General features: G+C 44.7%; 1 protein-coding gene across 1 annotated transcript in view; it reads right to left on the bottom strand.

Moving 5' to 3' along the window:
* Positions 1 to 19,081: 19,081 nt before the first annotated feature.
* CC2D2A (coiled-coil and C2 domain containing 2A) overlaps positions 19,082 to 27,454 on the bottom strand; it is a 197,395-nt gene continuing 189,022 nt past the window's right edge. Inside the window, exons 35-36 of the mRNA XM_082265276.1 lie at positions 20,281 to 20,458; positions 19,082 to 19,428 (exon numbers count right to left, since the gene is read on the bottom strand). Of these exons, the coding sequence (XP_082121402.1) occupies positions 19,240 to 19,428; positions 20,281 to 20,458 (367 nt within the window). The 3' untranslated portion in view covers positions 19,082 to 19,239. The remainder of the gene's footprint in view (positions 19,429 to 20,280; positions 20,459 to 27,454) is intronic.

The following is a 27,454-nucleotide window of genomic DNA, read 5'->3' on the forward strand; positions in this document are numbered from 1 at the left end:
TTGCTGGATCCCTTAGGCCAGTGTTCCTCAACTCAGGGCCCACTAAGAGGCCAGGTTTGCAAGATAACTAAATTACATCACAGGTGATCTCATTTGCTGCTCAGTGATTGCAGTATTCTAGTCTGCATCTCCCCAAGGTACTATTTAAAATCTGGCCTGTTAGTGGGCCCAGAGGACCACTGCCTTATGAGCCACCCCAGTTCCATCAAAGACTGCATAAGTACCTCTCTGTGGGATATGACTTGACCTGGATCGTTTGCTAGGAGGAAGATATTGTCCAGGTAATGGTATATCCTCAGCCCTCTCTCTCTCGTAGGGGAGCTAGAACTGATAGTATCTTTGTGAATACCCAGGGAAAGGTGCAGAGACCAAAGGGCAGATCTTGGAACTGTAGGTGGAGCTGGCCCACTGCAAACCTCAAGAACCTATGGTAAGAAGGGAGGATTGGGACGTGCAGTAAAACGTCTTGCAGATTGACTGAGATTAAACAATCCCCTGGTTGGACTACCTGAATAATTTTCTGCAGGGCTTCCATCTTGAAACTCTTGAGGTTGATGTACCGGTTGAGCTTCTTTAGGTCTATTACATATCTCCACTCACCCGTCTTTCTGAACCAAAAATAGGATGGAATAGAAACCTGTGAAGCGTTCTGCTAAGGTGACTGGCACGGCTGCCCCTTAGAGCTGGAGCGATGTCATGAACTGTGTTAAAGCCAGGGCCTTTAGCACAGAGGTTGGGATCTCTGTCCTTTTGAAAGATGTTCAAGTGGGAAGATGAGAGAAATCCCAAAAGTGTCCTAACTGAATTGTTGACAGGACCCAAGGGTCCTGGCAACGGAAGCCCGAATTGGCAAATAATACCTTAGCCTGGCACCCACTAGAAGAGACTGAGCTCTCCTGGTGTCAAAAGGGTTTTTGTCATCTCCTGGGGAGTGGTAAGAGTCTTACTCTTACTGGTGTTCAAAAAGGAGGCCTGGCTGCTCCTCCAGGATCTCCTGTTGTCTCTTAAGCCCCGTACACACGTACCGATCGTCGTCATACAAACGTTTGTCTTTTCTCCCCGGGATGTCGGTGTCTGTTGAAAAGTGCAAAGACAGCACAAGAATTTTGTCCGCAGACTTCAGCTGACTGCAGAAGTGATGTCATGTAATGGTTAACTTTCCCTGTGTTTTTTATTTTCTGAGCATGCCCAGTCTTGCAAATCTGCGGTCTGTCGGCTGATTTCTGTACTGACTGGCGAACAATCGTCCGTTCTGGTGTCCGCATACAAAAATTTTCATGTTTGCAAGAAAGACTCTTGTCCGCAGAATGTGCGCAGACAGCTGTCGGAGGCACCATACTAACACGTGTACAATCGGCAGATCTTTCGTCCGCCGACGTTTGTATGACGACGATCGGTACGTGTGTACGGGGCTTTAGCTGCCTTGACCGAAGTCTCTTGTGTTCGACTGACGAAATCTAGACGAATAGATTCATGATCTTCGCACCTTTCTGTCTTGTGGTAGCAAGCCAGACTTTCCCCCTGTTACTCTGGAAATAGCATTGTCTAGCTTGTCTCCGAACAATGCTTTTTCATGAAATGGGATTTTGCACCAGTTCTGTTTTGATGCTAAGTCAGCCATCCAGGGCATCAGCCATAAAGGTTCTCTTTGCCATAATTGAATGCAGCATGGATCTTGCTGAACAGCGAATTATATCAATGACCGTCTCCCCAACAAAGTCTGCTGACAATCTAAGTTCTTAGAAAGCCTTAAATTATGTCATCTCTAGGGACCTCCTGGCGTAAGGCCGTTTCGATGTAATTGGTCCAGGTTCTGATGGCATTTGACACGGAGGTAAGAGCAATAGTGGCTTACAAACTGCTCCTGTGGCTAAGTAGCTCCTCTTTAGATCTAAGTGGATCCGTCTATCTAGAGCAAGGATCCTGGAACTACTGCCCTCCAACTGTTGTGAAACTACACATCCCATGAGGCATTGTAAAACTCTGTCATTCACAGACATGACTAGGCATGAATGGTTAGAGTAGTTCCTAAACAACTGGAGGGTCATAGTTTGAAGACCCCTGATCTAGATGGTCCTTGAAGGAAGCAGAGTCCTCCATGGGGAGAGTAATATTCTTAGTGAGACGAATGCTGCATCCACCACTGGCATATAGAGTTCAGTGACTGTATTTCTGACTCCGCTAAGGGGTATAATTTAAGGCGGCCTAAGGAAAACATTTTATCTGTCTTTTTCCATTCGTCCTCGATGATCTCCCCCATTAAAGGAAATACAGTTTGCTTCCTCTTAAAAAATGGAAAATATCTTTTGGACTTCTGACGTGGTTCCTCTGGGTCTTCCTAGGCAACTGCAGCCCTGACTGCTTGAATATAAGGTTGCACCAGAGAATAACTGAACCCAGAAGGGTCCAACTCCTCTGAGGACTCCTCCGGGGAAGTCTCCCTAGCTAGGCGACCTGATGGAAGCTGAGGGGCCTGGAGTATTTGGGTCTCCTTCCTGAACTTGAGCCACTGGAGGGATCGGCTGAGCAGGAACTAGGGCCGCTAACTCCCGAGAAGAAACCCCTCAGTTTAAGTAAGTCGACCCTCTACCTCCTGGTTGGCCGCGTAGTCCCTGAAACAGTCCTTGCAGACTAACTTATTCGGCAAAGGAACGGCGCCACATGCCCAGTATTTCTTCCTTGATGAGTGAGATAGAGATCAATACTGTCATCGTGACCTTGACCTCTCTGATGACCTGTGGCGTGAGGAATGGGACCTCCATTCTGGGCTGTAGTCGTCACGGGTCCTTGAGGATTTTCTAGACCTTGGAGTAAGCAGGGCTACAACAAAAGGATACTCATCACGCCAAATGCGCACTTTTAAATACTCAAGTACAGTTGCTCTCATACCTATTAGAGGTAGGTGGATCTTGGTTGTGAGATGAATAGCCCTTGGTGGGATTGGGCTGGAGGATCGGCTGCAAGATAGCACACACAGATAAGCACCAAAATAGCAGAACATGTGACATTTAAAAAATAAAAATAAAACAAGTTTGGACAGGAAATAATGAATACCATTTTGAGTTAGGTAAAGAGGAACTGCAGGGCACAGCTGACCACCTATGACAGCCATGACCCACAAGAATCCAGCTCATATATATATATATATATATATATATATATATATATATATATATAAAAAAAGAGGGTGGTGAAACACAGAGCCTACCCCCTAATTGGGGTCAGCGTGAGGAAGAAAGGGAAAACACTGCATCGTTTTCCCACTTCCAAAATGGTCGCCAGCCAATCCGGGTAAATGTACACGCGCCCAGAACTTTGCCGACCGAGCTGCACTCCCAGCCATCCCGAGCAGCGCAACGCACGAGCAAGTCGTGTCGCCTGGAACGCGTACAGGCATGAGGACCAGAAGTGAAGCTGCCAGCGGAGGACCTGCTCGCGGAGCGCATGTGCACCGCCACAAAGCCCGTCAAACACTGGAGAAACCGGGCGAGCGGTAAGAAGCAGAGGGAACGATCCCCCAAAAAATGTGCCACAAATGCGCAAACAAATTTTAAAGGGGAAGTAAAAGGAAAGGAAGGAAAAACTGTCCGTTAGACTTACCAGTAACGGTGTTCCTACGAACCTCCCAGGACAGCAAACACGCGAGAGATGAGAGGCTCCACCCTACAGGAAACACAATCAGTTCACAGCTGTTAAAAGGCACCACCCTTCCCTCAGTTGTAAAAAAGTAGTTCTCGGACCGATTCACAAGGTATGTACAATCACTTAGGTACTTTCCACATATTGTATACATGCTTTCCTCACCCTTTTAACAGGGCGGGAAGTAGGCCTACCGTCCTGGAAGGTTCGTAGAAACACCGTTACCGGTAAGTCTAATGGACGGGTTTCTCCTCTCACCTTCCAGAACGGCAAACACGTGAGAGGATAATAAAGTAACCACAGACCTACCATAGGGTGGGACCACCGCCTGTAGTACCTTTTAGCCAAAGGCTAGGTCTTGTTGAGACAGCACCTCCACTCGGTAGTGCTTCAGAAAAAAGTATCATGGCTGGGCCAGGTGGCTGCACTACGAATCTGTTCCCAGGAAGCTCCTGCTTTTTCGGCCCAGGATGTTGCTAGTGCCCTTGTTGAGTGTGCTTTCAGCTTTGCTGGTGCAGGAACACCTTAAACCTCTTAAGACATGGTAATGGCTTGCCTCATCCACCTGGAGACTGAAGGTTTTGACGCCTGCAGTCCTTTTCTTGGTCCAGAGTAGAGGATCAAAAGGTGATTAGATCTCCTAAACTCTCTGTAAATAAGTGAGGAGGCATCTCCTCACATCTAAACAATGAAATTTAATTTCTTTTTCATTTCTACGATTATCACAAAAGGATGGTAAAATGATTTCCTGCTTCCTGTGAAAGGAAGATGCTACTTTTGGCAGATATAGAGGATAATCCTATCTGGTAAGATCAACATAAATGGTTCTTTAATTTAAACACCTTGTAAGTTCCATACCCTTCTGACTGTCATGACAGCTAAGAGGAAGGCTAGTTTTAGGGACAAAAACTTAAAGGAACCTCTTCTATAGGTCCAAAAGGGCTTCTAGATAACACCTCTAGAACCCTAGTCCGGTCCCAAGGAGGGAACTTGTCTCTAGTGACAGGGGTAGCTCTATCCCTGTCGATCAAAAATCTTAACTAGGCTCTCTTGCAAGTCTCGCATCTAGAAAAACAGAGAGCTGCTATTTGTACCCAAAGGGTGTTAACCGCCACACCCTTCTCTACCCCATCTTGTTGGAAATCCAGGATTATGGGGACAGAGGCGGAAGAAATTTGCTTCTGCCTACGCCAAGTACAAAAAGTTTTCCAAACTTTTAAGTATATTTTCCTCGTTATTGGTTTCCTGCTCAGGAGGAGTGTGTCTATCACTCTGTCTGAACAGCCTTTTAATCTAAGGATCTGGCGCTCATTAACCAGGCCGTCAACTGGAAGAATTTCAGCCTGGGGTGCCAAACTGGTCCCTGCAACAGCAGGTCTGGGAGGTTCGGAAGCTTCCAAGGAGTTTCTACCGATAACGCTTTCAGGGTCGCAAACCATGCCATCCTTGGCCACCAAGGTGCAATCAGGAGGCGGCGAAGGCCCGGGTAATGACTGAGCTTCTGTAAAATTCGAGGTATAAGAGTTATAGGGAGAAAGGCATAGACTAACTCAAACTGCCATGTTTGGGCTAGAGCATCCAGGCCCAACATCCCGTGAAAGGGAAAATAAAACCTTTCTGTTTAGCAGGCTGGCAAATAGGTCTACTTCTGGGCAGCCACATTTTTTGCACTAGTGTCTGAAATACCTTGGGATTTAGCTCCCATTCTCCTTGTCTTATTGGATGGCAACTGAGGAAATCTGCTTCTGCTTTCCCCTTTTTATATAAATGGTCGACAGGGAGACCACTCTTTTCCTTCGGCCCAGCCTAGGATTTCCCGGGCTAGTACCAACGAGGGTTTGGACCTGGTATCTCCTTGGTAATTCAGGTAAGCTACTGTTATAGCATTGTCGGAGCAGACCTGAATTTCCATGCCTGAAATGGAACTCTCGAAGGCTTTTAGGGCTTCGCCCACTGCTCTGAGTTATCTGAAGTTGGAGAAGGCCTGGGCTACTTCCTTGTCCTAGATGCCCTGGGCTTGGGCTCCTTCTAGATGAGCCCCCCTACCCCCAGGTGCTTGTGTCTGTGAAGACCTTCAAAGGGCTCCACTTACCCCAAGGTCTGCCCTTTTCTAAATTGCTTGGAAATGACCACCACTCCAAGGAGGTTTTTACCTGAGGGGTGAGGATTACCTTTTCATCCAGGAACTTGACCTTTTTGTCTCAGGAGGAAAGCTGGAAGAATTAAAGGTCTCTTGAGTGTAACTGCGCCCAAGCTACTGCTGGCTGACATGAGCCCCAGAACTCTCAGGATCTCTCTCCTGAAGCACGAGGGGGCGAACACCAACCTTTTTACTCAAGAGACTACCTTTTCCCTTGGAAGGAAAAGACTTTGTAAACGTGAGTCTATCCAATACCCTAAAAAGGTCTGAACCAGGGCAGGCTCCAGGGATGACTTTTCCCTGCTGATCAACCATCCTAACTTCTGTAGAACTGTTAACACCTTCTGGGTGTTGGATCTCACTTAGTCCACTGATGGACCAAAAATCAGTAGATTGTCCAGGAAAGGAATCAAAGCTATTCCCTGGGGATGAAGATAGGCCACCGCCTCCGCCAGGATCTTGGTAAAAATCCTTGGACTGGCTGCTAGACCAAAAGGGGAGCGCCCTGAACTGCCAATGTGCAGTCCCTTCCTTGGTGACCACTGCAAATCTCAGAAAGGCCTGGTGTTCCGGATGAATTGGAACATGCAGGTATGCATCCCTGAGATCCAGAGTAGTCAAACACATCTTTAAACAGGTTTTTGCGGACTGTATAAATACCTTCCATCGAAAAACTCTTGTATTCTAGGAACTTGTTTCTGAGGTTTATGATAAGGCGGTATTTTCCCGAGGGTTTGGGTACCACAAACACATGGGAGTGAAAGCCTTGGTAAAGCTGGTTTTCTGGGACAGAAACTATCACTAGTTGATCTGCCAGTTCTTCCATACAAAAGGGCTCTTCTTTTTAATACATCTTTTGGAGGATGAGTTAAAGTCACTTCTAGTGCGGGTATGGATGAAAGTTCTAGGTGGTAGCCTTCCTAAATGAGGTGATGAATTTATGGACTGACTGAAATTTCCTCCCATTGGGAAACAAAATGAAACAGTCTGCACCCCCCCTACACACACACTTTGACGTCACTTAGTATCTTTGGCACTTGAGCCTGGAGAGGGGAAGAGCAAATTATTCCTTTGCATACCTCTATCAAAGCCCCACTTTTTATTGGGTTCTTTTCTGCCTCTCTGTTGACTTTGCCCCTGGGGGCCACGAAAAAATGTCCTATATCTCTCCCTTTTGGTTTTGCTAGGAAATTTCTCCCCTTTCTCAGAGGATCTGGACAATACTTCAGACCTGAGCCAAACAGTAATAATCCTTTAAAAGGTAGCCCACAGAGCTTCACCTTTGAAGTAAAGTCACCTTCCCAAGCTTTAACCCCAATGGCTCTCCTAGCTGAATCAATGAGAGCTCCGGTTTTAGCTGAGGCCATCACAGACTCGACTGCTGCATTGGCCAAGTAGGCGACAGCTTTCCCTATAACTTAAAGGGAATCCAGCAGGTCCTGGGACTTATTCCCCTGTGAAAGGTGCTTTGTAAGCCTTTCTATCCAGAAATCTGCATTCCTAGCCACACAGGTTGCAGCCAGTGCTTTAGCCATGGTGGATGAGTTGGCATCCCAGGCTTTCTTTAGCAGAGATTCTGACTTACAGTCCATGACATCTTCAGACCTTATAGTTACTTGAGACAGGGAGGCGTCCAATTTTGGACTTTTCAGGAATTTTTGCACCTCCTCCTCCTTAAAGGGGAATCTCCTTTTCCATGTCTATGGTTTGGTCTCTTCTACCTCACTATCTGGGTCCACATAAGCTGAGACTTAGCCTGACTTTCTACATTCCATAGGTCTTCCTCTTCCCTTGCTTGAGCATGAGGGAGACCCTGTGAAACAGGCAGAAAAGCAAATGGGCCTGCCTTGGAATGTAAACTCTCCTGAGAAGAAAGGCCATCTTTACGTGTTAGTTCACCTGGTTCTGTTACCTGGGGGGGAAGCTACAGCGGTACGGAAGGACTGGATAGTGGCTAGCATTTCCTCCTGCATAGACTTAAGGAAATCTTTAATTAACCCTGAGGCCTCCTTACCCACCAGTTTGTTAATACACCTATAACAAAAAGGCTTGGTGCGAGACCTGGGCAGTCTCTCTCCGCAATTACCACATTTTTTAGAGGAATTAGTGCCAGCGGATACAGGGGGTGCTTTATCAGAGGCCTCCTAGGTTCCACCTGGGGATTCTGCAAGAGAAGAGGAAATAACAAACAGATCACTCTTCCTGCTCCATAGTAACTTGGCTACAGGCCCCGCTGAGGGAGAGCATGGGAGCTAGTAGAGACTAAACCTGACACTGGTATCAGCCCAGAAATGACACTTACCGGGTTTCCGATCTGCTTTTGCCTGTAGCCACCTGAACTGACCTTCCCTCCTCCTCCTCCTCCATGAGGTGGGTTGCGGCAGTTTTAATTTCTTTGGCAGCTTCCCAGGCTCCTTGTGGCTGTAGTCTGCTTTACCACCGCCATGCGGGTTTGGCGTCTCCTCCGTACTCGCTTCCCTCTTCTGGGTCGTGCTGCGCATGCTCCACCTTTCCTGCATAAACCGGAAGTTCTGGTTTCAAAGCGAGGCTTGGCGCGTACTGTCTGGCAATTTTTTGTTTTTTTTAATTCCTGCCGAATGCAAAATCCAGCTGAATGGCCGGGAGGACTGGAGGAGACTCCTGCTGAATAGCAGGCCACAGGCTTTGGAGGGACCACCATAGTGACCGACTGCCTGTACCTTGGGGCGACCTGTGAGAAGCCTAGAAGGCGTGCAGGTAGAGTGTGGCATTCACCGGCGTTGCTCAACCTGCCTCACAGGGGACCATCCAACACAGTCTTCAGGTCAGAGGAAAAAAATAAATGTTTCGCTGTGGGAGAAACGCAATCAAACAAGGGGAAGGGTGGGGCCTTTTAACAGCTGTGAACTGATTGTGTTTCCTGTAGGGTGGAGCCTCTCATCTCTCGCATGTTTGCCATCCTGGAAGGTGAGAGGAGAAAAAAAATACAAAGCAGGCTGGGTTTGAAAGCTGGTCCTCTTGCAAATCCACCTGACAAACCTCAAATTATTCAGCCGCAGGATGCGTCCCTGTGAGGAAACTCTGCATAAAGACCCCAAAAGGTCTACAGAAGGGGTTCCACAGTCCTATTTGTGCCATGAGCAACCCAAGAACGGGGACTGCGCACGGGAGAGGCTGAACCCAGCGGAAGCTGGCAGAGGTATGGACATACTGCTACTCTTCACCAGTCCAGAGGTATGAGGGGAAAAAAAAGGAAAATGATATAACGGGGCTATGCCTTTTATGCAATTCACTAGACCTGAGGGAGGAGTAGAGGCAAAGCTCTATCACCTCTATGCTGCGATGGAGGCACCAGGAAAAAGTGTTGACAGCACAAGTCAGTCCATCTTTGGCTGTTCCCTCTAGGCTCTCCCTCAATCTAACAATCAGCTGCTCTTGAATGGAAATGTTGGAAATTTTTAATTTGATCAATGCTTCTGCCAATTGGCTGCAGTACTGATCAGAGTATTCGGACAGCGTAGGAGTCAGTAACGCAGTAGGGAGGATTCCTCCATCCACCTTGAATGTGTGAATGGAGGAATCCTTTGTTTTTATCAGCCAGCCAGCTGATCAAAAATATATCCATCTATGACCAGCTTAATTTGTAATCTTATTGCTTGTAGTGATTTCTCATCCAATCAATAAAGTACAGTAATACCTTGGTTTGAGAGCATAATTCGTTCCAGAAGCATGCTTGTAATCCAAAGCACTCGTATATCAAAGCGAATTTCCCCATAAGAAATAATGGAAACTCAGATGATTCGTTCCACAAAAAAAAAAAAAAAAAATTACAGTACACTCACAATGTTAAGGAGTCTGGTGCAATTCCAAAGCCACTGGTGTATATGTACTGTATAGTATAGCTGCTGGTGTACAGTATACAGTTCTGTATATGGCCAGAGGTCCGGGGGTGCTGGTGGCTCCCAGCGCTTCCTGCAGAACTCTGAGACACTCTGGAACTGTTGACGTCATTTCCGGGTGGGAGTTCTGCAGGAAGCGCTGGGAGCCACCTCTGGCTGGTGGACCTCTGGCCACATACAGTACTGTGTACTGTACAGCAGCAATTTTGGAATTGCACCAGATTCCTTAACATTATATTCGTATATTAAGACAGCGCTCGCAAATCAAGGCAACAGTTAAAAAAAAAAAAAAAAGTTTTCTCGTCTTTTAAAACGCTCGTAAACCACGTTACTTGTAAACCAAGGTTTTACTGTACATAGCGAAGATCCTTATATCTTGACTACTGGGTTATATTATTCTGGGAAAATAGCAAGCAGCAATATACATTATTGGTAAAATAACTTAAACATTTATGTGCCATTAATACTATATGGAAGGTTTGGAAGTAAGATATATACAAGAAATGTTTGATATCTAGGCTTCGTTGTTGTATTTTAATGGAGGGCGTATTGTCCACAGACTGTGACCATTAACGTTTTTTCTTTTCTTTTTCTCTCTAACCACTGACTCATACTGTATTTATTGTTCCACACACCTCCTGGGTTCCCCGAATGACTCTTGGGATCCCAGGATTTTTGGACTGATAATCATCACCCTTGTTGCTCTTCTGATCATTGAAAGTGACCCCCCCCCTGATCATTGAAAGTGACCCCCCCCTGATCTGGTAATAAATATCTTTTTACAGTATCCAATATGGAATTTATTGGTAATGCATGGACGGGTTACATGACGGAGATTGAGTCCACATGTAATGTTCCAGTCAAGGAAGATCTGAGTTTAAATCAATATATAAGTATGGTCAAAAAATTGCTTAAGAAAAAGTCCAATTTATATTGGCATATCAAATTTTTTCTTAAATGCATTCAGGCAAATATTTGCCCTATGGGCCTTAAAATTCACCTCTTCCCTACGTTTGACAACGCTTCGAGTGAATTCAAAACTCACTGGGAACACATATTGACCAAATGTAGCATTGATCTATGCCAATTATTGGTTTCACAGTATAAATTGGATTTAGCGGCATTAGATACTGAATTGTCGCTCCTTTATACTAAGAATGAAAATATTAAAAAACATGGACAATATGAACAAAAATGGAAAGAGGTGAAAGATTATGGCACTAAACTAAACCGAGATATCATTTTCAAGAAGCAGACCAAATTTCTGAAAGATAAAATGGCCTTCACTGAGGGCTATGCTTACAAATGGCCAGGATTTGGGGGTCCACGGAGGCCCCGTCATGCACGCGGCCCCCGTGAACCCTTTAAACATCCTGTGCCAAAAGAAACTGACTGTGAATCTGATTCATCTTCAGTATCCATGCAATCTGGCCTTTCCAGAACATCCAGCCATTTTAATCTGGATGTCAGGCCAAGGACTGACTCTAGTGCATGTAAACGCAGCCAACAGGAAAATGGACAATATACACCCCGGTCCAAAAAACCACCAGAGGGACACTCGAGATTCCAGAACCCAACAGCAACTACAGCTTTAGGACACCCTCGTAAATCACTTAGCACTATCACATCAGACTCCCTGGAAGCACCAAACCCCTATCTAGGTGGTCTGGCTCTCCAGGCTGTCCAAATGTCACAACCTACACAACACATAAATGGTAACACATCAGTTTCACAAAGTCTTGTCACAAATTCCCAACTACAGAGTTCACAACCAAATGCACCAACTCTTCTTCCTTCACCGTCACTGAATTCACAATTATCTAAACAAACGACACTTGATGCACACTTCTATCAAACACAAGCACCAAATTTTCAGGGGGGCTCACTCCCCAACCTTCCGACCTAAAATTTAATGTACTGCGCCTGCGGCACTTTTTATGTCGGTAAGACAATCGGGGAATTACGCCAGCGGATCAAAGACCATGTTTACGTGTCAGCAGGGGGGAAAATGATTACACCAGTGAGTAGACCTATAGATCTCCACCATAGATTCAATCCTAGAAAGGCCAGGTTCTTTGTCCTAGAGATTATTCCCCAAGACCCTCGAGGAGGGAACTGGGATAAGCGGATTCTCCAGAGGGAAACCCTCTGGATTGAACGTCTAAATGCCACTCAAAGGCCAGGGATTAGTGAAATGCAATCCTACAAACCATTTATGTAGGTTTAACTCCTAATTTTAATGTACATACAAGATTATCATGTGTCCGTATATATGCATTACTGGACTATCTGGCTGATCTCCTTTGGTGTGTTGACCTGGCACCTCATGGGGTTTATTCAGTCTACCCATATTCCTTGTTCTTTTTATGGTCACAGTCTGTGGACATCTCTTTCCTTATTTTATTTCAACAAAAAATTTCCTCCATTTATGTTTCCTCCCCCTGTCCTTTGAAGCTATATTGCAATGTGACTCATATTGGGTCTAAATATAATATAATGAGCGCACTGCTCATAATATACTATCAAATTAGCTTCATCGTAATCTAAAATGTATGCTTCCCTTCCATTTGGCCCAACATATTTTTGTTCTTATTGATGCCTTTTGTTATATGTACAAATACAATACAATGATCGATAATTACCACTTCAATATTATTGAATTGATATTTTATGAACTGACTACTTTTCTTGGTATTCTAATGTACAATGGTGATAAACAGTTATCTAGATCGATAAATTTACATTGTTACAACTAATTTGTTTTTCTTTTTTATTTTTATTTCTTGCAGTGTAGATCTGTCCCCATTATCACTGACGTGGTTTTTTTTGCTTGCATTGCGGGTGGTGACCCGAGGTGGCGCTGTGGCGTGCTCCCTCGGAGGTTTCCTTTTGTTGACAAATGTGCGGCCAGACAAGCCGCAGCGGCGTGACGCACTTCCGGTGCGGACGTCCTGCGGCATCACAGGCGGATGTGGGGACATCTATGTCCCGCACACACGCCTGTCCTCTCGGTACGTACCCGCGTATACCGGCGCGACCTTCGGGTCGCTCGATGTACCGCATGGTTACGTCGGGGGGTGTGGCCGGAGCGGTGACGTCACTGACGAGCCGCTCGGGGTCCACACTATAAAGAGGCCACACACGCTGGCCTCAGTATGGCGGCGGTTCCCCATCCGGAGCGGACATCATGGAGGTTCAGGACAGAGCATAAATAAGGTATCTCCTTGGACATAAACTGGCTTATTCTTATTATGATAACTAACACCCTTGAACTTATAGAACATGCTTCAAATACTTTTTTATTCATGTCCATTTCAGGACATTTATATACTGTTACCTGCTGGTATACTGTGCTGGTTTGTTTCTCCCACTGAATACTTGGAGACAAGCTTTCATAGTGTAATGTTTGGTAAGACATAAGGCCCCTTTTTTTGGCAACCTATACTATTTAATTACTTCTTCCATATTCTATTGCATGTCTCCACACGGTGCTTTCTGTGGTGGTGTATACCATACCTTATCACAACCAGCCTGGATATATACCCCTTGTTCTATAGCCCTCTTTAATCCTTTTTGATTATAGCGAAGATTTAAATAACTGTCAATTGATATATGATTATGTCCTTACTTAGGTGGTGCCCAGGTTTTACTACTCCTGGGCTAATCCTTCCCTTCCTAGTATCAAGCTCTGTACCTACCAATGAATGTCCCTTCGTTACCAATTAGTATGTTTCTGCGGTGACGTTTGTCCTGCATAACAAACACACAGGTATGTATAAAATCATTTATCTATCGATACCTATATTATTCATCGATACTCAATATATAATATCGTTACTGTGTGGTCCCCCACATGTAGTCTTTTGGGAAGACCTCCGGGGTGCATCTCCATTGCGCCTACCGGGGATCGCCGCCCGCCTGCCTTGCATCGACCTAATTAGTGATTGGATGCGTCACCGTGAACATACATGTGGTTCCCAAACTTCAGATGTTGTTTATATGACACAATTTTGGAAACAATTTGCATTATCAGTAATCATGTATTTTTATTTTATACAGAATTATCCATTTCCATTTACAAACAGGCTCCAGACGAAGCCTCTATATGAGGCGAAACATGTTGAGCAACTTGAGCAATCAAACTACTACTTTTTGTCACCATTACCTGAGTATAAATATGTAATATATAGTCGCAATTTGTGACTATTAGCATTTATTTATGCATGACTATATCTAGTAGAACTGCTGTATGTTATTCATATGACTACTCAGCTGAGTCTGGGGTTAGTCAATTTTATTAGACCTTTTTTTCATTTTGTGATTTAATTGTCCCCTTTCTTTTTTTCCCCCCTCCTATTTTTTGTATGTAATGGAATTTAAATAAACTACTTTTTAAGCAATTTATGTGCCGGAAAATCCTTTCTTCCCAATCTTCCATGTTTCTACTGGGTTATAGTGCCACCTGCTGGAGTAGGACACTAGGTACAAATACAAAACACTACTTAGAGGAGGCCCCCTGTTGATGGGCAAATCCACTCTGTCCCCCTCCCCCCCCCCCCAATCATGCTAACATAGCCCCAGTTTTTCTGCCTAGCATCAAGGAATTAAAAGTCTGTGCTGGATAACCTTCTTTCATTCCTCCTCTAACTCCTTTTCTTTGTAATCATTGGTGATTTCTTCAATTAACATCCTTCTGTGGAGAATCTATAGATCCTTCTAGTCTTCCCAGACTGGTCATCGAGGACATAGTTTCTCACCACAGCAGTTTTGGCTGTAACTGCTCTGTTTCACTTATACAGCAGCCTGTGAGAATATTGTCGGAGGGGCACACATGACTGCCTATTAACAGTGTACCTTTATAGCAGCCTTTCCCAACCAGGGTTTAGTAGAACACTAGGGTTCCTTTCTCAATGAGAAATTTCTGCCTCCGATAAGTAGCCACTGAAACCAATGATTGTTTTAGCTATCTGTAGTGAACCTTCTCTTCTATTTACATTTTTACTGAGCACCAGGAGTAGGGCTATCGCTTTACTTTTGGCACTCTGATGCTGGACCATCGAATCCACCAAGCTCCTGCAGAATCGTGTGCAGCCGCTCTGCCCCGCCTCTCCTGACTTCTTTCCCAGTCACCGAATGCTCTGTATTTTATGAATCCATTTACAAAATACAAAGCCTTCTGTGAATGGAGAGGGTAGGAGTGGACAGGGCAGCTGGAAGCAGCATCGCTTGACATCTAGTGATAGCTGTACAACTGGTGCACAGTAAAATTGTAAATTGAAAGTAAAAAACATAAGTCCAAGAGGCAACATACACCTCCTTAGACTTGACCCATTGCAAGCCAGAATATTTTAAAAAGTTGCACAATTTCTGTAGTTCTGCTTTAAATGAGTAGTGCTTGACAGAATGCCCAATTGGAATAAGTGTTTTCTCTCCTACCCTCAATTGGCTGACTCTGCAGTACAGCTTCCCTTTCCTGCCTATAAATCTGTTAAACTGTGTCTTTGAAGGACATAGGAGATAGCAGGATGTGAGTTGTATAAATAGCTATGTAAACCTGAATTATACAAATAAAGGCTCTGACCGCAATAATAACATACACCAATTAATTGAAGCTACGTTCAAATCAAGTTTGATCAAAACTTATTTTAATCATTGCCATTTAGATTTAATAATAGGAAAATAGAAATCGTTTTTATAAATACATATTTACAGTTAAAAAAACGTAAAAAATAAAAATACAGATAAATGAAAATGTTCAAGGCACCATTGCTCATGAGCTGCATATTTGGAAAAAAAAATAATTCAAGCTTTTAACAGTTTATATAGCAAATAAGAAAATAGACTTTGCCATGGATGAACCAAAACAAAAACTCCTTTCGTTTAAAAAAAAGTATACGTAGATACAGGTTCATCTCATTCATAAAACTAGAATATCAAAAAAGGTCATTTATTTCAGGAATTCGGTTCAAAAGTTGAAACTCATATTTTGTATAGATGTGTTACACACAGAGTGACATATTTCAAGCATTTATTTATTTTATTTTTTTCTTCTTAATTTTGATGATTATGGCTTACAGCTAGTAAAAACCCAAAATTCAGTATCTCAGAAAATTAGATTACAGAGGACAAATAAAAAAATAATTTTTAATACAGAAATGTTGGCTTATTGAAAAGTAGGTCCATAGCTCCCAAAATCATTACAGGCTGTGGAAAAGTTTGCATTTCATTTGGAAGTCAAGGTCCCAGAGTCTGGAGAAAGAATCCAAGTTGCAGGAGGTCCAGTGTGAAGTTTCCACAGTCAGTGATGATTTGGGGAGCCATGTCATCTGCTGGTGTTTGTCCACTGTGTTTTATCAAGTCCAAAGTCAGCACAGCCCTCTAGCAGGAAATTCTAGAGCAATTAATGCTTCCCTCTGCTGACCAGCTTTATGGAGATGTTGATTTCATTTTCCAGGACTTGGCACCAACCCACACCGCCAAAAGTACCAATACCTGGTTTAATGATCATAGATAGTATAGCTGTGCTTGATTGGCAAGCAAATTTGTCTGACCTAAACCTCAGAGAATCTGTGGGGTATTGTCAAGAGGAAGGTGAGAGACACCAGACCCAACAATGCAGACAAGCTGAAGGCCGCTATCAAGGCAACCTGGGTTTCCATAATACCTCAGCAGTGCCACAGGCTGATCGCCTCCATGCTACACCGCATTGATGCAGTAATTATTGCAAAAGAAGCCCCCGACCAAGTATTGGGTGCATACTATACTGTACATGGACATACTTTTAATAAGCCAACATTTCTGTATTAAAAATCCTTTTTTTTATTGGTCTTATTTAATATTCAAATTTTTGGAGATACTGAATTTTAGGTTTTCACTAGCTGTAAACCATAATCATCAAATTTAAAAAAAAGAAATGCTTGAAACATATCACTCTGTGTGTAAGGCATCTATATAAATATGAGTTTCACTTTTTGAATTCAATTACTGAAATAAATTAACTTTTTGATTATATTCAAATTTTATGAGATGTACCTGTATATAAGCAGACGAGCTATGTAGGTGTACTTGGTATAACCACAACTGACAGCATTTGCAGCATGGTAAGCTGGCAACACCATTAAATAGGTGCGGCACCTGGAAACCCACAAATGCTAGGGGAAGAAAATAGGGTACTTATGTGGCTTTGGTCACATGGCTAAAAGGGTCATTCCCACATTTTAATAGGATGTCACTGAACCAGTCACTATGCCCTGCATTGCAAAGCACAGGTTCACAATAAGGTACTATGGCCTGAGCAATCTTAATGGTTTCAGAAGAAAATAAACCTCTTTGAATTCCTTTAGGTATGATAATTCATAGAAAGTATTTGAAAATAAAGCCATTATTTTGATCTCTGGTTCCATAAAAACTTTTGGGAAAAGAAATAGGCCAATCAAACAAATGGAACTACTTTTCTTGGGGAGTTATGCACACCAACAACAGAGCTCCCCCAGGTGAATTTATTGTCAGAAAGTGACACTTGGACTTTTAAATGTTTAAGAAAATTACAACAGCTGCAGATTGAGATGGAAAGGTAATATTTAAAGAATAATTACAGGCATTAGCATGTTATACATAGTTACAGTGGTCCAGCTTGGTATATATATATATATATATATATATATATATATATATAGTATAGTATATGACATACCTGGCCAATAACGCTGGACATCACAGAACTAGATGCCGCTACATCGGTGATCTTCTTGCTTCCATGTTCCGTACTGAGTGGCTGCTCTCCTGCACTGTGAATCCAGGAGGTCAGCCACTGTTGAGTGCACGCTTCACACTCTTCACCTTGTCCAATCAGAGAACACTTTTCATTTATTCGGAAAATGCAAACATTTTCTAAATGGCACCTGTGCTATTCACAAAGCATCAGGCCAGCTGCTCAGTACAGGACTCGGAAGTGGAGATCACTGGAATAGTGGTATCCAATTCAGTGATTTCCAGTTTCCAGGGGCATTAGCAAGGTATGTCGCATACAAAGTTACATTGGTCCAAGCTGGACCACAGTAACTATGTGTAGCATGCCGATGCCTGGAATTCTTTAATTTTATTAAAAAACAAAATAGCTACTATAGCAATTGTATATGGAATATTTTTTTTAACAAATGTGGAGTTTTCTTTTAAGGTTTTCCTTCAATAATTGTCATTTTTTGCTGGATGCAGTATCATTAGAAAGCTAAATGTAATACAAAAAATGTAAACTGGCAAGAATAAGACAGAACGTAGAGTCCTTGTGACAAAGCCTGCATATACCCATTCTCTATTCCCTGCATAGAACTGTTTTGTACCATTGATCACGCAGCACATATAAACACTCAATAGAATGATACTGCTCAGAACATTGCCATTAAAAATACACATCTTTTTTTTTTTTTTTTTTTACCATATTGATTGTTAAAGCAAGATTGTAAACCAAACTTGATAGACAGCTGTAAACAAGGTTACATTTTTCCCCCAGAGAGGACGTAAATCATGGAGCATACACAGAATAAATACGTATGTAAAAGTATAATAAAAATGCTTAAAATTAAAAAGTGGAGCTGCAAAGGTTTTCAATACCTAACACTTTGTGTGACAAGTGAATTGTAAAAACTGCCAAAAACAAAATATTGCATTTCTGAATACTGAACAAGTAGAAAAAAGCCATTATGTGATTGAACACATCCATAACCAAAATAATAAACATCCATAACCAAAAATTTTCGTATAGTGTGTACGGGCCTTTATTCACTCAGCTGGAACAAGAACACAACTAGTCAACCATCTTTTCTTTTTTCACTTGTTCCATGCAGGAATGTTCCTCTATATTGGGTCCCTGAGGTGTCCCTGTTACATTGTTGGCTGGGTTTAGAAAAATCCTGGGGTGTCCAAAGGAGCATTTATTCAAACAAAATCTTTGTACCAACACCAGTGTATGATAGTGCTGATTTACAGTCCTTTTCCGTCTACTGCTTTACTTTCAAGTGAACCCATCACAAACTGTGCATATGATCGAAATCATTAGTTATGTGATCGTCTTACTTTAAGGAATGACCATTTTTCCCCATAGTAAAGGTACATTATGGAAAAATACCACAAGGCATTGCTTACGTACTTCTGCCATCAGTAAGCAGCTGTGAAAAATCTGTGTATGACAAGATGGATGATGGGAAATGATAGGCATCCATGAATGACTATTGGTGTGGAAAAGCCTCTCTAGCCTTTATCACTACAGGACAAATGTGCAGACAAGAACATATCACACTGGTCTGCAAACGGGAATTTGTTTCAATTAAAAACGGTACAGCTTCTAAAAAGGTAGCTTGCAAATCCTAACACATTTCACACAAAAACATTCTAACCCCAAATCTCTATTTGTCAGAACATCTGTGTGTAAAGCCCATTAGACGTTTGCTTGCAACCTTTTTCATGCTGTACCAAGTTTTCATTTGAAAGAAATCTTTGGACCACAGAGCACGTTAGAGCAGATGATATATTTCCATTTGTGATGACAGCCTATGTTTACATGGTTGTAACATTCCAAATTTTTCATCATCTGTTTCGAATCAGAGAGGCAACATATATCCAGATGGAGTAGATGTTCTTGGGATAGGGGTGAACATACACAGCAAGAGCAAACTCCACATTGGGAACTATGTTGTTATGGACTCCGGTGCTGTAGACAGCTTCTATGAGAGGGGTCACTTCTGAGAAGGCCATGTTTATCGGGAAACCGGAAAACTGAAACAAAAACATCTGATTATTGCTTTTGTCACGTATAGTGAAACATGAAATGAATCACAGGGATCACTTAAAATGCAATGCTCTGTCCTACTATTAGAATAAGTCCCAGGCCCCTCCATACTACAGCTGTTCTGTCCCTGTATGTGAAGGCCATAGCAAAAATGGAGATCATACAACTCTGGACTCTTCATACACAGGGATGCTACCAATCACAGACTGCATTATACTGAACTAGACATTAAGTATTATCAGGCACAGCAAAGCTGATCTGGAACAGACCGTTTTTGCAGTGATCAATGACTTTATTAAATTGTGGCACTGAAGCTAAATTTTTAAGGATATATTCATATTCAGTCCATAAGACAGCAGCCTCCATGCATGTGTGTTTTGGGTCATGAAAATGATTCTGCCTTGGGTGCCAGCATGATCTCCTGTATCACATGAGTGCACACAAGGTTTTAGTAAAGCCTCAGATGGAAGCCATCAGTCCAATTCAGAGCTTGTGACATCAGTCACAATGAAGCTGAACAAGCTCAGCTTTAATGTCCTGGAACTAGCAGGTGGGGAAATAATCTGAAACCAAAATAAAATTTCCCTTATAAGGAATCTGTCCGGATAGAAATCTGGACATTTTACCTACCAACATTTTTGAACAAGCAAGCGGTCATCCTTATTTTAGTGAATCACTCACCCAGCACAAGCATTCTAACACCTAATATATACATGCTTGTTTCAGGTCAGCAGGTTAGCAACAAGTAAAGGATGAGAATGGCAGCCCTGGAGCTTGCACCTTTAAATGCAAGCCAACACTGGCAGCAGCCATATTTTTGTTTGGTCAATAAAGCTCACCCTGTAATCTCCTAGTTGCCTCTGCAGTTCCGCCCGGTGGTCCTCCTCTACATCTTTGCCGTAGTTCTGTTCTAGTAATGGCAGGAAATGTCTCAGAGTAGATGTGCAGTATCTGTTCCAGCGAGTAGGATGTCTCGGCCTCCATTCCATGATTTTCTCTTTTAGCAGTTTCTCAATCCTTACCATATGAAAGAAGTTAGAAAACCATCAATATTACAAAGATACACGGCCAGTGTATTCCATCACAAAGTACCGTTCATCACTTTTTTTTTTAAATCCAATCCTGTATGAGGAATGGTAAACTGACCATCCATTAGCTTCCTATATACACATATATGGGGACATTAGTGGTGAGATTTACACTCTAGAGTTTCCAGCTTTGCACCCCAAACAACCATGGAGTGTCATGCTTATCTGTAATGTGCCAGAAATGAAAATTAAACCTTGGAGAGTATATTCCTTTGCACAGTGTTCTTCTAGCAAGCAGACCTAAGATAAACAAGAAGCAGGTAGGAGATTCTACTCACTGACCCCTGCCAAAAGCCGAATTATCAGTTTTTGGAGAACTGATGTTAATACTATTTTAGAAGTTTATAACTATTGTCTGTGAAGGTTTGGTGAACATAGGAAGCCACTTGGATGAGTGTTGAATCTTCAACATTACTACAATGGGCATGACTAAGCCTTTTGATGAACCGTGTTAGCGTTCTGCTGGGTTTATTTGGATGCCCCAGATTGCCTATATTTTACCAAATACAGTATTATGAAGGATTGTTAGCAGACCCCTGCTCTCTCTTCGAATTTATGTTTTGGAGGTGTACAGGAACCTGAGCTGTTGAGGCGGACATCCCTGGTGTGTATACTTGTTTGGAGGTAGAGATTATGGGATTTTTGACTTACCATAAAATCCATTCCTCTCATGTTCATTGACAGACACCGCTTCTGGTATTCTTAACCATTGGGTTATGCTGCCCCCTACAGGAGTAGGACACTAGGCAGAACAAAAATTCTGGTTACACCCATGGGCAGTCCCAGTGGGTATATCCCCTCTCTCTGCTATAGCCACTCAGTTTTGTTACAAGCAGTGTCAGGAGAATTATAACTCCACAGAGGGGTAGGTGCTGTGTCTGTCAATGAACATCAGAGAAATGGATTTTACGGTAAGTAAAAAATCCCATTTTCTCTTTCGTTCATTGACGGACACAGCTTCTGGTATTCCTAACCATTGGGACCTCCCAAAGCAGTGTTAAACACGAAGGGTGCGAAACCGCAAAACATTCCCAAGGCTAAACATTAGCCCATCAGGCAACAGGGGCTCAAGCAAACAACTGGAGCCCACCTGAAAAAATAATACACCCCCAAAGAGGATCAGGTCCTTTTAGACAGCAGCCTGCAAAACCTTGCAGCCAAGGGGAGCATCCCCAGATGCCAACACATCTACTTTATAAAACTTTGTAAAAATGTGCACCGACAACCAGGTGGCCGCCCTGCAAACCTACGTCACTGACGCCTGATGACGGAAGGCCCAGGAGGCACTAAGCACCCTAGTAGAGTGTGGCATGACAGGGAAAGAGGAACCTGACCCCTGATGGAATAGGCCTGAACCACCGTCTCTTTGAGCCATCTAAAAATGGTCGCAGAGGAAGCGAACAACCCTTTACGAGGCCATCCGTGAGCACAAATAGAGTCTGATTTCATGAAAGACTCCATAGCTGCCAGGTACACCCTAATTGCCTGGAACACCCTAATTGCCTGGACCACATCCAAGGCATGCAAGGCAATTTCCTCCAGATGTTTGGGCCTAGGACGCAGGGAAGGCAACACAATGTCTATATTGAAAAGAAAATCAGAGACCACCTTAGGAAGGTTAAGACGGATAGGAGCAAAGCCCCACCTTATCCCTGTGAATCACCAGGTAAGGTAAAACGTCAGGAAAGCGCCGCCAGGTCCGACACCCTGCAGGCAGTGGTGATAGCTACCAAAAAGGCCACTGTCTTGGACAGCATAAGCAGGGGAAACTCCCAAAGAATCTCAAAAGGAGATTTCTGGAGAACCAAAAGTACCAAATTGGGGTCCCAAGGCGGCAAAGGAGACCACACCAGAAAGACCAAGTGCCGAACACCCTAAAGAGAGGTACGCACCAGAGATGTAGCCAAGGGTCGTTGGGAATAAAAAACTGCCAAGGCCAACACCTGGCCCTTGATAGTACTCAAGGCCAACTTCTGTTCAACCCCTCTGTTGAGGGAAGGTCAAGATCTGACCCACCTAAAAAGAGCGAGGAGGAACCCCAATGGATTCACACCACGCAATGTATGTACTCCACGTACAATGGTAGATCTTCCAAGAAGTAGATTTCCTAGCTTTTAACAGCGTAGGAATCACTGATTCAGACAACCCCCTATCCTTCAGCATCTGGCTTTCAACAGCCAAGCCATCAAAGCCAGCAACTGTAAAGCAGGCTGGAAGATTGGCCCTTGGGACAGCAGACCCTCCCTGAGAGGAAGCCTCCAAGGAATTGTCAGCAACCAGCCAAACCAGGTCGGAGTACCAGGCCCGGCGGGACCAGTCCGGGGCCACTAAAATTACCGGAATCCCTTCTGCCTCTAACCTGTAGAAGTCTTCACAGAAGCTTGAGAGGAGGGAAGGCGTAAATCAGACGATACTGACCCCACGTGGCCACCAGTGCATCTGTGGTGTCCACCTCTTCACCTTTCTTTAAGCCGAGGTGCCAACAGATCCACCTAAGGGATGCCCCACCAGAGACACAACTGAGAAAACACTTTCAGCTGAAGAGACCATTCTTCCTGGTCTTATGCCTGCCGACTGAGGTAATCCTCCTGCCAATGTTCCACTTCAGGAAAGTGAATGGCAGAGAGGGCTGGAACGAGAATGCCGGCTACCTCCAGAGCCACCAGGACACTCCTTGTGCCTCCTTGGAGATTGACATAAGCCACAGTAGTGGCATTGTCTGATTGAATGCGCATTGGGGAGCCTTGTAGATGATCCATTCAATGTTCCAGGCACAGCCTGATCGCACCTAACACAGGACACATAGCGGCAGTCTGGATTCTTCCAGGGTCCAGACCCCCAGAGCAGAACTTCTGCCAGTGACACCACCACCCCCCCCCCCCCCCCACCCAGACAGGCTGGCATCCAGGTTGACCATTTTCCAATACAAGGGTAGGAAGGATTTTGCCCTGCTGGAGCACCAGGAAACACAGCCACCAAATCAGGGACTCTCTCGTACCCTGGTTCAGCTGAATTTGGTTGTCCATAGACCTGCAGATTCTCAACCCATGTGATGAGAATCTCCCGTTGTAGGGACCCCCACATCGAACTGTGCAAACCGGACCACCTCAAAGGTTGACACCATCAGGCCGAGTACCTGCATACAAGCCCGGAAGAACGACCATCTTCTTGTCAGCAGGAGATGAACTATAACCTGCAGTGTCTCCAGTTTGCCTGGAGGAAGAAATACTCTGGCTAAGGCCGAGTCCAGGGTCAGCCCTAGATAGTCTAGTTTCGTAGAAGGGACCAAGGCTGACTTCCGAAGATTCAGAATCCAGCCAACTCCTTCAGAGTTCGTATGGTGATCTCCGGGTTTTCTGTCGGCACAGCAGAAGACACGTATAAATAGCCCAGTACCACGATCCCCCGCTGGCATAACAATGCTAGTACCGGGGCCAACACTGTAGTGAAGACCCGGGGAGTGGAGGCGAGACCAAATGGTAATGCCCCAAACTGATAATGTTCTTCTCCCACTGCAAAGCGGGGGAAGCGTTGGTGACTGACACATATTGGAATGTGCAGGTAAGCATCTTTGATGTCTATGGAGGCAAGAAAATCCCCCTGATGCAGGGAAGCCACCACGGTGCGAATGGACTTGAACCGGAACTTCTGCACCCGCACAAATAAGTTCAGCGCCTTGAGGTCCAGGATTGGACGCACCTTGCCCTCCTTCCTGAGAACTGTAAAGAGGTTGAGTAAAAACCCCTCAAAAATGTTCCGCAATCGGAACCGGGACAATCACCCTTGAAACAAAAGTTCTTGCACTGCCCCAAAGAGGGCTTGTAAGCGGACTGGAGACAGTCGCACGTTTTAAGGAAAGAACCTTTCCCGGAGGGTGAGCACGAAACTCGATCTTGTATCCGGATCGTAGGACTTTGTGGACCTACTTGTTATGTACCAGGGAAGTCCAGGGGTCTGGCAACCAGCGAAGGCGTCCCCCCACCCCAGATACGGGTGAGGATTCACCTTCATGCTGAAGGAGCCTTGTCTGCAGGTCTGGAGAAGCCCGCTCTCGACTCAGACCAAGCTTGCTTGGATCCATCAGAGGCGGCCCCGAAAGTCTTCGATCCCTTGTCAGTCAATCCTGAGGGACGAAAAAAATTCTTATGAGCCGAAAAGGAGGGCCCACATCTGCGACAAGGGTCCTTGTCCTTACTAGGCTGTGGAAAAAAGGTACTCTCCCCCCCCCTGTGAGACCCTTAATGATGTCATCGAGGGTAGCTCCAAACAGGCAATCTTCTTGAAAAGGAAGAACAGCCAGGGTTTTTTTTTTTTTTTTTAAGAAGTTTGATCCGCAGACAAGCATGTTAGGCCGAAGCGGAGAGCCGAGCCACTAGGGGAGCCGCATCTAAAGATGCAGCACAGATAAACCAACCCCTGGACCGCCAGCCCAGCAAAGGCAGGTGGGAGCGGTTCTCCCTCCAGGTCACAGCTCAAAAGCTTAGCCCACTCAGTCAGAGTTTGCAACACCAGGGCAATGGTGAACACTAGTCCCAATGCCGAGTCAGCTAGGGTGAACATATTGTGGGCCACAGCCTCCACCTTTTTTGTTAGCCGGATCCTTAAAGGCTGGATACTCTTCAACCGGAATCATATTTGCTTTGTTTAACCTGGAAATCGAAACCACTTTTTGAAAAGGGACTCTTCATAGGTGGTTTGTGAGTACCAAGGGAACCTGCACCCCTGACACAGTTGCATCCCTCATTTTTAGAGGCTCGTGCACAAATACAATCAGTGCGTCCACCAGTACCTTTTTGTGCACGGTTGCAGATGTGGAAGAATCATCCTCACTATCCGAGTATTAAGGGTGCGTGGTTGCAGACCCATCAGGGTGACCCACTTTCGCGGCGGCCAAATCAGATTCAGGATTTGATGAGACAGAGGAAGGCGGGGGGCACTTTTTGCTAGCCCGTCAGCCGAAAACAACCTCCAGCCGGGACAAGGGACTCCAGGACCGCTGTCAGTGCATGGATGGCCCTGCAGCCTCAGAGAGGGGATAAGGTGGGGAGATGTGCTCCAAAGACTCCATTAGCCACCAGGGGGACCCAAAGAAAAAGTGTAAAGACACTGCTAGGGGACACCCCCACCGCGCTGGCAGCACCACACAGTCACCAGCTACAAGCACCAATCAAACCTCAGCAGAGAGGCAGAGGACCCCAGCAGACTTGCCACCCGCAGAACCAGGCACCGCTAGTCACCAGGACAGAACCAGGCACCGCTAGTCACCAGGAGAATCTGCAATGCACGTATGCGATCAGGAAGTGAAAAATATCCAGGAGTCAGCACTAGGGGATAAGGAGGGGCTCCCACTGCCGAAAACGCCACCCTCGGGCTCCACTGTCATGGCTGCTGCTGTTTTGAATGGCAAACCACCGCAATATGGCCACTGTGCATTGTAGCCTATGGGCTACAAGAAAATGGCAGCCCCATGAGGCTCTCGGGGACCCAGGAGGTATCCCTAACCACAGGACAGGCACAAGGCAGGACGGGGGGCCCTGGCAGGAGCCCCCACCAGGTACAACCCTTCCCCCGCACAGCCGGTCACCGGCGGTGCACCCCTCCCACCCCCATCGCCAGCATGGGGCTGTCGGCCAGGAGGAACGCTGCGACTCAGGCCGAGGCCAGGTCATATGCAACCTCATAAGACGTTTAACTCACAGTGCCAGCCCCTGTCCAGTGGGGCTCTGTCACGGCCGACCTAGCACGGAGCAGAGGCCCGCACGTGCTCGCTCGCTGGCCAGACTGGGGTGACCACTTGATCTAGATTATCCAGCACGTTGCCCAGTCTCACAGTTGGTTGTAGATCTCACAGCAAAAATCCAGGAGGAAAGAAATTTCCATCTAAAAACATTTTGCCAGGACCAGAGATCCCAGCAAGGAACTATGTCCTTACTCCTAATTAGGCAGAAAAAAACTGAGTGGCTATAGCAGAGAGAGGGAGTAACCCCCCCCCAGGACTGCTCATGGGTATTGCCAGAATTATTTTTTGCCTAGTGTCCTAATCCTGTAGGGGCAGTATAACCCAAAAGTTAGGAATACCAGAAGCTGTGTCTGTTAATGAACAAAAGAGAAGCTCTTGTGATATTCCTATTTCTAAATGGGTCTACTTGAATGTGACTTAACACTACTATTTATCCATAAATATTAATCTAAAACTACACAGAATGGTTTTCCAGCTTTTTCTACAATATCTGCTACCCACTTGATGCAGCTTTTGATGCATCCACTAAAAATCCTGTGAGCAGGCTAAAGCTGCAATGCAGCTGTACAATACAGACTGGGAAAGGATCACCAATGCTTTAATTCTTTTGCACAAACAAATGGCCACTGCCCCCACCTATAACTGGTCTTAGCAGCATTGACCACAAGGAAGGGCGAGGCATGTAAAAAAAAAAAAAAAAAAAAAAAAAAAACTAAGAAAATTCCCAGATCAACTCGCCAGCCAGCCTGCAACCAACCAAATTGTCCTATCTAACAGTTTTCCTTAAAAACAGGTGTTTAATTTGCACACATTTGCAAAGACATGCGTAAGCTGCAGAGCCACTTCATGGCACCCCAGTATGATCTGCGGTCCTAACTCTATAAAGTTTTGAGAATCTCCACAGTGGAAGCACATGCATAATAATGGATAGATTGGGGGCAGATAAGCCTTGAGGGAGCCCATCCCTCCTTAAAGGCACAGGTGCGCACTGGACACCCAGCATATAGCACAATGGCAGCAAAGGTGTCCAGTGCGTCCCCTCACCAGTATTAATTCTTTTGCAGCCTTCTTTGTTGAGTTTTGGAGGCTAAGAAACAGGTTTTATTCTGCTATAAAAAGGAGCTTTGTTTTATTGCTTTATTATGTAGTACTGTGTGCACTGTACACAAAGCAAACTGAAACTGT

This window comes from Pelophylax lessonae, assembly GCF_965119305.1.
Source record: "Pelophylax lessonae genome assembly, chromosome: 1".
In the NCBI taxonomy this organism is placed as follows: Eukaryota; Metazoa; Chordata; class Amphibia; order Anura; family Ranidae; genus Pelophylax; species Pelophylax lessonae.